Source organism: Myotis lucifugus, unplaced genomic scaffold (genome assembly GCF_000147115.1).
Source record: "Myotis lucifugus unplaced genomic scaffold, Myoluc2.0 scaffold_14, whole genome shotgun sequence".
Taxonomy (NCBI): Eukaryota; Metazoa; Chordata; class Mammalia; order Chiroptera; family Vespertilionidae; genus Myotis; species Myotis lucifugus.
Window position 1 is genome coordinate 9,466,975 of NW_005871062.1, and position 13,287 is coordinate 9,480,261.

Here is a 13,287-nt window from a genome sequence, read left to right on the forward strand (position 1 = left end):
AACAAGTATTTATTGAGTACTTACTGTGTACCTGGCACTGAGCCCACAACACAATACGGTCTCCGTGCACCAGGAAGTTATGTCTGAAAGGGGAAGAGGTGCCTACGCAGGTGATCCACATACCATGTGGGGAGTGCTCTCTAAGGAAATGTAGGAATGTTAGCACAGAAAGGGCATGTGGATGAGGCCTTCGGGGTGAGAGAAGGCTTCCCCGATGAGGGGACACCTACGCTCAGGTGAAACCCACGTGATGACTAGGACTCAGCCAGGTGAGGAGCGAGCAGGGTGGACAAAGTGTACGGGGGCCCAGAGGTGAGAGGCACAGGAGTGGCAGGTTGGGGAGGAGGGGTTGGCAGCAGAGAGGCTGGTGGTGTGGCCTGGGTCCCCAGGAAGAGCCTCATTTGCTGCTGAGATGTGTAGATACTCTCAAGGGTGGCAGAGAAACTTTGGAGGAACCCCGTGGTCACGTTGAGGTTTGGAGAGCCCACCCCAGCAGCAGGGTGGGGAAGAGCTCATGAGGAGTCCCTGGTGCCACGGTGGCAGGAGATGGAGGTTGACCCAGGCAAGCCGGGACTCTGCTCGCCTTCCTTCATCTTGTTCTCCATTTCTGTTCCCAGCAACAAGCCAACCTGATCCCGGGGTTGAACCTCAGCGCACTTGGCATCTTTTCAACAGGATTATCTGTGCTGCCTCCACACGCGGGGCCCCGAGGACCTCCTCCTCCTCCTCCCCCCTACCACCCGTTCGCTGTAAGTAGCTCAGCTTCAGAGGGTTGCTCGCGCTCTGGGCTCTTCCAGGCAGCAGCATGGCTCTGCTGTGTTGCTCAGAGCTAAAGCTTGAACGTGGAGGCCTTGCTCATAAGTGACCGTAGGAGGAATCCAGCATGTCTTAGACTTCTTCCTAATGGACAGATTGATATTATTCCACCTTCCTCTAAACATGTACTATTAAATATAATAGGAAAGAAAGAATCCATTAGCAAAGACATTCACTAGAAGCCTGTTGATTGTAAAAAAAAAAGGATTTGTTCGTTCAAATAAGACTCTTCCTGAGTGCTGTTCATTCATTAAAATGCTAGGCTAGCCCTAGCCAGTTTGGCTCAGTGGGTAGAGCGTCGGCCTTTGGACTGAAGGGTTCCCGGTTCGATTCCGGCCGAGGGGACATGCCCGGGTTGCAGGCTCCATCCCCAGTGTGGGGCGTGCAGGAGGCAGCCCATCAATGATTTCTCTCATCATTGATGTTTCTATCTCTCTTTCCCTCTCCCTTCCTCTCTGAAATCAATAAAAATATGTTTTTAAAAATAAATAAATAAAATGCTAGGCTACCTGGATGTCCCTTTCCCACCTATGTCTGCAACTCAAATGCATTCTGTTTTAATACTAGGCAGATTTTAAAAGAAAATAATACACAGTGTTTCAAAATACTTAGAACAATGCCTGGCGTTTAGTGGGCTCTCAGTAACTGTTGTTTGAATCACATTTAATAACAGAAGAAGAAATGGGAAGTTACGAGTTTTCTGCTTGTTGCCTGCTTGCGGCTCCCACTCATGAGCCTTGTTCAGAATCAGGGCATCACCAAAGTGGGAGTGGGGGACAGGATACTTGCCAGCTGTTTTTTTTGTTTTTTAATATATTTTTATTGATTTCAGAGAGGAAGGCAGAGGGGGAGAGAGAGAGAGAAACATCAATTGGCTGCCTCCTGCACGCCCCCCACCGGGTATCGAGCCCACAACCCGAACATGTGCCCTGACCAGGAATCGAACCATGACCTCCTGGTTCATAGGTCCACTGAGCCACACCGCTGGGCTGCCAGCTGGTTTTTTATCCTGAACTCTATATACATACAGCTTATTCTTAAAGCAAACTTTCTCTCCCCCAACGTTTATACTGTTTAAATGGGAAGAATCCAGTTGGTGAACATAACCTTAGCCACTCCTTTCTTTCTGGTGCTTTGGGTTTCTGTAGAGACAGGAGAAACCTACTCTGCTGTTTTACCAACAAAATACCGACCTGAGTGGCAGCCATGTCCTCAGTCACAAGAACTTACACATTTCTGCAATCTGTTTATACACAGATCTGAGTCATTTCTAAATCTCTGTACCATTTATTTAAAATTATTAAACTAAAGGATAGGGCCCAATATTAAGCCGTGTGTGTCTGTGTGTGTGTCTGTGTGTGTGTGTGTGTGTGTGTGTGTGTGTGTGTGAGAGAGAGAGAGAGAGAGAGAGAGAGAGAGAGAGAGAGAGAGAGAGAGAGAAAGACAGGAGGGATTGTTGATGTTCCCAGGAGCAAAATAGCTACAAGAGGGGCATATCTCATATCTTTGCTATGAGATTTGAGAATGAATGCGTTTGGCATAAGTCAGTGGCATTGAGACACACCTCATTTCTTAGGAGAAAGACTGTATATACTGCCTACAGAAGGTAACGTAAGGCCAGGCTACCCTCTCAACCTCAATACTTAAATGGGGGTGGGGGGAGATATAATAAAACAAACTACTTCTAAAATCGATCATCTAAAATGGGAGTCATCCTCTGTATTTTTCATCTTTTTCTTTTTTTTAACTTTTTAAAAATATATATATTTTATTGATTTTTTTACAGAGAGGAAGGGAGAGGGATAGAGAGCTAGAAACATCGATGAGAGAGAAACACCGATCAGCTGCCTCCTGCACGCCCCCTACTGGGGATGTGCCCACAACCAAGGCACATGCCCCTGACCAGAATCAAACCTGGGACCCTTCAGTCCGCAGGCCGACGCTCTATCCACTGGGCCAAACCGGTCAGGCCATCTTTTTCTTAATGATTTGTAACAACTGTTTACATATTAAGGTTCTTAACCATTTGTCATATTGTAAATGTTTTTTTTCAACAGTTTATCATTTCTCTTCGCTTTATTTGTGGTGTCCTGTGCCATAATAATTTAAAATATATATATATTGTGAACAAACTATTGCATGAAGTAAAATGTAAATGTTTCCCTTCAGCCTTCCTTCTCTTACCCAAATTTTACCCACCAGCCATTCTCCAGAAATATAACACTACTATGTTTACATATATTTAAAATGTTTCCTCAGCATATATACAATCATATTATTGAAAAATACAAATGGAGTGAATTAGAAGTTATTTTTTATGTTTTATCAGCATCTTTCCATAGCTGGACCTAATTCTCCTTACTGGTTAAATTAATAAATTCCATTGGATGAATTTATTATAGTTTTTCTAATCACATGATTTTTAGACATTTAGATTGTTTCCAGGTTTTCTTTGCTACGGAGAGTGTAGAAATGAATATCTGTATACAGAAGTCTTTGCACAAGTATGTGAATATGAAAATTCTCTAAGATTACAGTTGCTACATCAAAGGGGAGGTGCAATTTAAATTCTCACGGATTTCCTGTCAACAGAATTTGTGTGGAAATGTTAAGAATGAAGGTAGCTAAATCAGTGATGTTCCCTTTATGGATTCCTTGCCTCTGATGTCATGCTAAGGAAGGAACCTTTTCCCATCCCTGTGTTTACTTATAGTAATTTTTAGTTGCTGGTTTGGGGGAATTGTTGCTTATATTTACATCTGTAACTCCTAGGGAATTTATTTTGACTTATACTTTGAGATAGGAATCTGGCTTTGTTTTTGTTGTGTTTTTTCCCAAATGGATAGCCAATTTTCCCCAAAATCATTTATTGAGTAATGTACCCTTTTATCACTCAACTTGAAATGTCAGCTTTGCCATGCACTGAATTCCCACTTAGTCATTCGTGGACACTGTCCCATTACTCATTTTGTTTTTACACTGTGATTACTATAGCCTTATATTCTCTGGACAGTTTTAACAGCAGGCTTCTTCTCAAAGAATGAATGGGAAAGATGACTAACTTTTACTACACTTGGGAAATTAACAAATATGTAGGTATTTTCTGTTTCTTGAAGATTTGATAAGACCTATCTGTGAAACATCTCAGCCTCTAACACTCGTAAGCTATATGATTTCTCTAAGTTGTTGGCATGGTTTTGTTGATTTATCTTTTTCTTAAAAGTATTCATTCCAACCCGGCCAGCTTGGCTCAGTGGTTGAGCTTCAACCTATGAAGCAGGAGGTCATGGTCCATTTCCCAGTCAGGGCACTTGCCTGGATTGTGGGCTCGGTCCTAGTTTAGAGCAGGTACAGGAGGCAACCGATTGATGCTTCTCTTTCACACCAGTGTTTCTCCCTCTCTGTCCCCCCTTGCTCTCTCTCTAAAAGCAATGAAAACATACCCTTGGATAAGGATTAAAAGAAAAAGGATTAACTATACCTTTATTGGTTTCTTTGCTCACTGCAGATAGTTCTTACGTTCCATATCCTCTAATTTTTTTTTGTTTGTTTGTTTGGAGTACTGCCTCGAACAGTTCTTTTCAGGAATAATACATAAGTAGTATACTTTCTCTACCTTTCTGTGTCTGAAAATTCCTTTCTGATTCCCTCACACAGGAATGGAAGTCCAGCTGGATATTTAGAAGTTCTAGGGCCATAGTTCCTCTGGCATTTTGAAAACATTTAGCATCTCATTTTAAGTGTGCTACTTCCCTGATTCTCTCTCTTGTAGGGAACTTTTGCCCTTCTGTCTGAGAGTGCTCTGCCTTTGTATTATTTTGCCTTTACCCCTGGAATTCAGAAATCTGAATCTGAGCACTTTGAAGATTCAAGTTTTTCTTTGCTCAGGAAAATCTTTTGCTTCTCTTATTAATTCCAGCATTGCTTCTCCTAATTCCACTGTGTTTTCTGCTTCTGGAGTTTCCAATTTATGGATAGTGGATCCTCTCATTCTACCCTTCATGTCTCTAATTCCCTTTTTGTTGTGAAGGGGTTAACCTTCTAATGCACCAATTGGCTTTTCAGGAATGTCTGTTCTGCTATGTGTGTGTGTGTGTGTGTGTGTACACACATACACACACACACATACACACACGAGCACTTACTTGTGATAAAACGAGTGGCTTATCCAAGTATACTTTCTATTTCCCATCGGCCCAAGCTTACATGGCATCAATCATCTCAAGTGGAAAAGCACTTTTCCATATATATACATATATATATATATATATATATATATATATATATATATATATATATATATATGGCTTTTATTGAGTTTTTACTCTAGTCATGTTTTTAATTTCCAAGATCAATCTACTTCTCTGATTGGTCTTCCCTCATAGCAGTCTACTCAAGCACTGTCCTCTTCAATCTCACTAAGAAAGCAGGTGACTCTTAAAAAAAAATTCTCCCCCCTTTCTGAATTAATTCACTGGGGTCCTTTGCTTGCCTTGCTCCCCTCTTTCATGCTGCTGATTCTCTACATACATCTGATGAGTTTTCATTTTTCACTCATGTATTCAATAAACTCAGCAGAGCTCTAACATCTAAATATATTAGAACTTTTCCAAAGCTTGCACCGTGGGCCCCCCGACCCAGTGAATTCGGAATGCTCCAGGAGAGCAGTGCTGGGTGCAGTGCTCAAGGTCCCAGGCTGCAGAAGGAGACAGGTCTGTGCTCAGATCTTGGCTCTGCCTCACGCCAGCTTACCTGGTCCCTGTCAGCTCCAGAGGTTGTCCTAGGCGAGCTCACAGAGGGAATAAGGAGGTGCTTGAACAAGCTGGGTAGAACGGTGCACCTTCTGAGTCTTGGAGAGCTCTGTTCATGACCCTGATCCCTCTGGCCAAGTCTACTGCCCTTCCCAGGCCCGTGTTTATATCCCTGGTTCCCAGGGTGAGCACCTGCCCTCCTTGCAATGTGGCATCACACTGTTATCATACTAAAGCTGTTTAGATTTTTTAACATAATTTGTATGCCAGACCATTGCCCTCTCCACACCACCTGATTTCTTCATGCTGCAGAGTGTCACCTAAATCATGCGTCAGATGGTCACAGGAAACAGCTTGGAATGAAGAACCCTCTAGCTCTTCCAGGAAAAGTAGGCCCAACTGTTTAAATTTCCCTTTTTAATTTTCAAAAGTGTGTTTGGTATATACTCTTCTACCTACCGCCCCAGCATAGTCGAGCATAGGGGAGAGGCAGACACCAGGTCCCCTCTGACTCAGAATTTGACATGAACCATGGATAATAATGACCATGGCAGGCGGTGGGGCTCCCCTAGCAGCGGCACCTTCCCCATCACACCTCCACTCCCGTCCCCAGGGTCATAATGCTTTTGAAACACTAAAAAATAGAGTAGCTTCTCCGTCATAAAATAGCTCGGGACCCTCCAACTGAGACAGTGAGCCCAGCTGCCATATTGGGGTTGGGGCTGCACACTGGCCTCCCCGCTCCCTGGGGCCTCGGTCCATCCGATGGCTACAACATGCTTTCCCACTGAGGAAAACATGTATTTAGGCCGTCAACAGGTTACTTTTCTGATCGTTATGACTAAGCACGTTTTGAAAGTCCTTTTCCACTTGAGATGATCGATGCCATGTAAGCTTGGGCCGATGGGAAATAGAAAGTATGCTCGGATAAGCCACACGTTTTATCACAAGTAAGTGCTCATTCAATACCCACGCATTCGGCCATGCAATGCCTGGTGACAGATTCTTCCTCCTGCGACCGTATTGAATGCCGCGTAACATCCTCCAGGGGTACCCATTGCACTTGGGGTCAATCCATGTCCACACCTGGGCCCACAGGGCCCTGCGTGATCCCGCCTGCCTGCCTCCCCGTCGTACCCTGCTGTGCTTTTATTCGCTTTTGCGATACTGGCCTCCTTCCTGTTCTTCAAACAGGCCAACCCCTTTCTAGCTCTGGACCTCTGAGAATCGAGCTTCGAATGTTCCCTTCCCCGTGCCTTTCCCAAGGCTCCATCCCCTCCCAACTCAGCGGCCACCCCTCCAGGGGTCCTCCCAGCCCCCTCTAGCTAAATCACCATCCCATCCCTCATCCCGCAGCTCCCCTTCCTCACACCGCCCTGTTCATTTTCTTCACAGTAATTGCCTCCCCAGTAGAACGTAAGACCCATGGCGGCAGTGTGACCTCCTCTGTCTGAATAGCTGTGTCCCAGCACCTAGAACAGTGCTTCACACATAGTAGGTGCTCAGATCTCTTTTGCATGAATGGACGATTGAATGACCCCTCGCCAGTGTGATAAGACCTAAATGTCCTATTTTAGTCCATCTGTGGGTGAGGCTCGGAAAAGCTGAATAAATTCCTACAACTTGTAAAGAGCTAGTGGTTCAGCCTGGGGCCTTCTGAGCCTTCTGACTCCAAAAGCCCCCTTTTGTACACAAAGGCCAGCGGCAGAGCCTCCGGGAAGACCGGCTCCTGATTGCAGAGTCCGGGGTTCTTCCCACACAGTCTTCTAAGCTCTGGTAGCTCACGAATAACACAGGGAGCAGGGAATCTGTTTTTATCCTTTTAAAGCTCATTCTCTCCCCTACCCCAAGTGGTAGATCTACATTTAACAGTGTTCATGTTGAGAGAATTTGAACCCGGAATAGCAGCCACACTGTGCAGCCTGTGTGTTCTTGACCTCACATGAGTTTCTGGAAAAGGCAAATTGCAATTGAAAAGAATTACTTCTGCTGTGAGGGCTGTTCAGGTGGGAAGAGGACAGAGTGTCCTTACCCCAAGCTAGAGCTTTGTCTGAGCAGAAAACCTGCAGCAATTCTGCCCCCACCTGCCATGGCCCAGGGCAGCCCCCAGAACAGGGACCTGCACAGACGGGTCTGGAGCTGATGCTCTTCAAGAAAAGCAGGACCAAGTGAGCCAAACAATTGGAGGTGTGCAAGAGAACTCTGGTCTCCTAGCCCCCTCTTGTGGGTATTAGGTGTCACTGCAGCCTCTTTCTAAGTCACGAAAGCAAAGGCTTGTACTACAGTGATGGGTCGCTTCTATAAGCCCCACAGGTGCTCTGGGCACCTTGAACACCTTTGGGAGGCACTCCCCACAGAGATTGCACCTCTTTCTCTGAGGCCAGTCTGCTTTCCAAGCTCAAACGGGGAACAGTTTCATTTTGTCCCTAATGTACCATAAGGCAAAGTTGTGATAGGGAGCTAGGAGCCCGGCTGGAGATTCAGGAGACGGGAGTACTGCCTCAAACAACGCAGGTGCGTTGCAGGGAGACCTGGTTCAGGCTGTGCTGGCCCCGCCCCCTGAGTAGGTGTGAAGACCACAGGGCTGGCTGCACCACCAGGCCCTTCCCCAGTGTTCAGTCCTTGTGGTCTGACATCCCATGCAGGAGACAATGAGAGATTTGCTCAAGGGCCTCAAGTGAAAGCTGGGACCCTTACCTCCCGGTGTCTGACCACTGTTGGAATGGGTTTCCTGGGCGGTTTCTCACGGGGCAGGCGTGAGGGATCGGTGCCCAGAGCCCAGCTTTCCTCTGATGGGCATGTTGGCATTTACATGGCGGTGTGTAAAGCACATTTAACCTGACTTTGGTAACTCCGGCCAATGTCCTGCCTAAAAGAATATACAAAATAAGCCCGGGTCGATTAGAGTGGCCGCCTGCGGACCAGAGGGTCGCAGGTTGGATTCCTGGTCAAGGGCACGTACCTTGGTTGCAAATTTGATCCCCAGCCCCGGTCGGGGTGCATGTGGGAGGCAGCCAATTAATGTGTCTCTCTCACATTGATGTTTCTCTCTCCCATCCCCCCTTCTTCCTCCCTTCCACTCTCTCTCTTAAAAAAAATAGAAAAATATCCTTGGGTGAGGATTAACTATATATATATATATATATATATATATATATATATATATATATATATACACACACATATATATATGTATATATATATATATAAAAGAGCCAGGGGGCCGTCACATCCGAAACAACCGAACAGGTTGAGTCGGGTGACAAAGGGCTGGCAGGGGGGTTAGTGAGGGACAACCAAACGACTGAGCTGCAGGCTGTGTGGGGCAACCAGGCCAGCAGGAGGGGCACTAAGGGGCGACCAGGCTGGCGGCGGCGGCGGGGGTGGGGGAGTTAGGGGCGACCAGGCCGGCAGAGGGAGGCTGTTGGGGGCTACCAGGCTGGTAGGGGGGACAGTAAGGGGCGACCATGCTGGAAGGGGGGGTAGTTAGGGGCGACCAGGCTGGTGAGGGGGCAGTTGGGGGCGACCAGGTTGGGGGGGGCGGTGCAGTTAGAGGTGATCAGGTTGGCAGGTGAGCAGTTAGGAGCCAGCAGTCCCGGATTGGAGAGGGTGCAGGCTGAGGGGACCCCCCCCCCCCCCGTACGATTTCGTGCACTGAGCCTCTAGTATATACATAAAATCAGACATATTCCTGTTTCCCAGGACTATTTGTGAGGGATTAAAAGTGTTTCAGAGTAGGATGTAAAGTATCTGTCACAGTGCCTAGTGCAAGTAGTTTTCCAATAAAAAAGACAGCTCCTTTTAAATGTAATTCCCCAAAAAGCCGGTTTTCTTCTATACACATCTGCCCTCCTGTCCCCCTGCCTCCCCTTCCCCACGCTCACACACGTGTATTTATTCTTTCTCTTCCTCCTTCAATCTGTTTTTAAGTTTCTATTATCTCAGCCTCCCCATTCCTTCTGAAACGCTGTGATGAGCTCACTGATCTGATTTCCCAGGAGCATCTCTGCTTGTTCTGTGTGACTCCTTGCATCGTGTGGGTGTGGGGGGGGAGTGGGAGGGTGGGGGGAGGGGGAGGGGGAGGGGGCGGGGGCGTGCGCACGCGTGTACTCGCTCCCGTGATAAGTTCCTAGGAGTTAAAAACACCTCAGCTAAACCCTCGGCCGGCCCAGCGCTCTGAAGGGGAAGGCGGTGCAGGGCTCCCAGTGCTGCAGGGAGGTGTGCGGTGGGACCGGGAGCCTGTGTTGCCGGCGGTAACCTTGCTGCCCCGGGTTTGGTGAGTGTCCCCGAGGGCACCGCTGACTGGCCCTTTCTCTCCTGCTGCAGAGCCACTCCGGATACTTCTCCAGCCTGTACCCCCCTCACCAGTTCAGCCCGTTCCCGCATCATCACTCCGTAAGTGCCCCTCGCTTCAGCCCATCCACCCCTCCCCTCGCCTGTGGCTGGCACCACGTCGTCCTGGCGGGCTGACCGGTGAATGTTCGTGGTGTGAGTGCCGGGCGCTGTGCTCCAGGTCGCCCTGGAATGGCCCACCACAGGGGTCCGCGCGCCCGGCCTGCGCTCTAGTGCGCAAAGGCTCCTCAGTGCGCTGGTGCTGTCCGGCTCAACGGCCTGGAATGCTCACAGGCCTGTGGGTGCCGGTGCGAAAAGTGGCGCGAATGAGTCATCAGCGGGTCAAACCAGGAGGCTGTGTTGGGCTGAAGACCAGAGTTCTCAGAGATCTTTGAACAAAGTCTGGCGAACGGGGTCCTTTTATTTCTGTGAACCCCGTGGCACAGACCCCTGTGGCCTCGCCCACGTCTCTGGGCTGTCACCAGGCGGCTGGCCAGGCACCGTCTAGTGGAAATGCCGTTCCGGCTGCAAGGCGGCCGGGCAGCGGGCAGCGTCTTGTTCCCGCCGACACAGCCTCCCAGCCCCGCGTCAGACCATCCATTTCATGGATTTCTTGGCTGGAGACGGGCAAACCACATAATCCCATTTGTCTGTGGCAGAAAACCTGTGAATGGACGGCTTCCTGTGTCCAGCAAACGGGGTGATAGGTGCCCAGGAGGCCTTTGCCTTTTGAATGGCGCGTGGTGCTTGCTTGCGTTCAGGTTCCTTCTGCAGGCGTCACACCCACAGAGCTCTAGGCCCCCAAAGAATCCGGGCGCCACTGGGGCCATCTTCTTGGTGGTGGGGCCACCCCACCAGGTGGCCCATGGTGGGTGGCGGGTAAGTTCCTGCAGGAGCCACCCCCTGGGAAGGCCTCTGTCTTGTCTTGCCCTTCCAGTACCCGGAGCAGGAGATCGTGAATCTCTTCATCCCAACCCAGGCCGTGGGGGCCATCATCGGGAAGAAGGGCGCGCACATCAAGCAGCTGGCTCGGTTTGCGGGCGCCTCCATCAAGGTAACGCCTCTCTCCATAGCGTCTGTGCCCCACCCACTTCCTCCACCACCACCATGTTCCTGCTGTCAGTCCCCAGGATGGCAGCTCCTGCACCATCAGGGACAGAGTCCCACAGGATCGGGACAAGTCGCCTACAGAACTTTCCCGCCCGCTCTCATCTTTACCTCTCTCATTCCTTTTCTGTCCAACTAACAACTGCATTAGAAACGACATGTGTGGCAGAGGAGCCACCCAGTTCTCTGGGTGACCAGTGTCCTGCCCTGAAAGGCTGAGGACTTTTCCAAACTAAGGGAGTGAACTTAGTGGAGCAGCCGTTCATGCCGAGCAGGTCAGCGCGTTGAGGCTTTAACTTAGTCTCCACTTCACAAACCCCCGAACTTGGAGAAAGTAGTTGGAATGAAAAACCCTTTGAAAAGCAGCGGGCGATAAACAAGAAGCCGGTGGCATGACCTGACAGGAAGCCCTGGGACTGCAGAGAGCACAGGAAGGAAGGCCCTTGACCGATGGGAGGGGCCCGAGTGCAGGCGTCGCTGCAGTTACACACCCACATCCTGCCTCCTGGAGCACAAGGTGCAGATTGGTCAGGGAAGCTGAAAGGGAAGGGTTCCTCGGCCCTGGTCCTGCTCCAAGCCCAGCTATCAGCTCGGACTCTCAGGCAGCATGCTGAGCACGTCCTGAGCCTCATGAAACACTTTCGGAAACAGAGGTTCCATTGTTACCTAAAATAATGTGCTGCCATGCGACAACCCGGAATTCCGCACCACAGGTCTCGTGACTGGGGAGAGAACGCCTGCACTTTCGCCGAGAAGAGCTGGATCTCTCCCACAGCAAGTGTGCTGCAGAGGAAAACCCAGGCACAACCGCTGAGTCGGGCAGAACAAGCATTGCAATGCGGGCATTAAGGAATTTGTTTTAGGGAAATCCTTTCCCCTCCCAGGCCTCGTTTACCCCACCTGTGAAGTAGACAGGATGAGAGCCCTGGGGGTGGGGGTGGGGGTGGGGGGAGACAGTGGTGGATCACGGGGGGGGGGGGGGGGGGTCTTTGCACCCAGCAGGTGCGTTGCAGGGAGACCTGGTCCAGGCTGTGCTGGCCCCGCCCCCTGAGTAGGTGTGAAGACCACAGGGCTGGCTGCACCACCAGGCCCTTCCCCAATGTTCAGTCCTGTGGTCTGACATCCCATGCAGGAGACAATGAGAGTATTTCAACTAAATCCTCCCTTTTTTCCCCTAAGGGAGAGTTGGAGGTAGAGGCAGCCAAGGCCGGCAGGGACAGGACTGGCTCTTAGGTGTAAATTTTGAGCACTTACGGGGCCAATGACAGAAGTTAGAAACTGGGACCCAGATATTGATGAAGGCTGCAAAGCTAAAGAATGTGAGTGTCGCCCTAGCCTGTTTAGCTCAGTGGATAGAGCGTTGGCCTGAGGACTGAAGCATCCTGGGTTCAATTCTGGTCAAGGGCACATGCCTGGGTTGCAGGCTCGATCCCCAGTAGGGGGCGCTCAGGAGGCAGCTGATCAATGATTCTCTCATCATTGATGTTTCTCTCCCTCTCCTTTCCTCTCTGAAATCAATAAAAAATATATTTTAAAAAAAAGTAATGTAAATGCCAAGATTTTACCAGGTTACGCTATTTTTCTGGTCCAGTGTTTTTCCGTTTGTCCACCTGAGTGCTAGAGCAGAATCACTCCCAACAGTCCTTCCTGAAAATGAGAGAGAGCTCAATCCCTTGGGCTTCCCCACAGCATCCCCACAGCCTCTCTACACCCAGAAAGCCTGAGTGGTGGCGCATCTCTGAGGATGGCCTCTGTGATAGGCAGAAACAGGGCTGCCCCAGGGACAGGACGGGCTCTGCAGCCTGGCAGCGTGTGGATGCTCCCTATGCTGGGCCAACACCCTGCTCCTTCCCTAGCCCTGCCTCTCTCCAGCGCGTAGGGAAGAGGAGAGAAAACCAGGGAAGCGAAGTATATGTGAGAAATTGCCCCCTTTTCCAAATCAACCTGGTCTTTGCTGGATCCCCTTTATCCCGAGTTTCTGAAAGCATCTGTCTCTAAAGCAAGACTCACACCAGAGGAGCCCGTTCCTCGCCTCGCCAGTCCCCAGAGTCCACACCAGGGCACGTCGGGAGAGCTTTCCACTAACCAGTACCCGGAAAGGATGGGTAGAGCGGAGGTGGGGGAGGTGCACCCCAAGACTGCTCTGGTTACATGCAGGCAAGAGCTGAGCTCCCCCTGCCTCCCTGCATAGCACCTGGTCCGCAGGCTTCAGATGCCACACACAACCCGGACACCCAGACCCTGGTCTTGCTGCAGCCCCGGCTCACCCTGTGACCTTGGC

At 49.7% G+C, this 13,287-nt stretch overlaps 1 protein-coding gene across 2 annotated transcripts in view; it reads left to right on the forward strand.

Moving 5' to 3' along the window:
- IGF2BP2 (insulin like growth factor 2 mRNA binding protein 2) overlaps positions 1-13,287 on the forward strand; it is a 149,997-nt gene that overhangs the window by 130,357 nt on the left and 6,353 nt on the right. For both annotated transcript variants that reach the window (XM_014452262.2, XM_023750589.1), the window contains exons 11-13: positions 618-749; positions 9,894-9,962; positions 10,837-10,953. In XM_014452262.2, the coding sequence (XP_014307748.1) occupies positions 618-749; positions 9,894-9,962; positions 10,837-10,953 (318 nt within the window). The remainder of the gene's footprint in view (positions 1-617; positions 750-9,893; positions 9,963-10,836; positions 10,954-13,287) is intronic.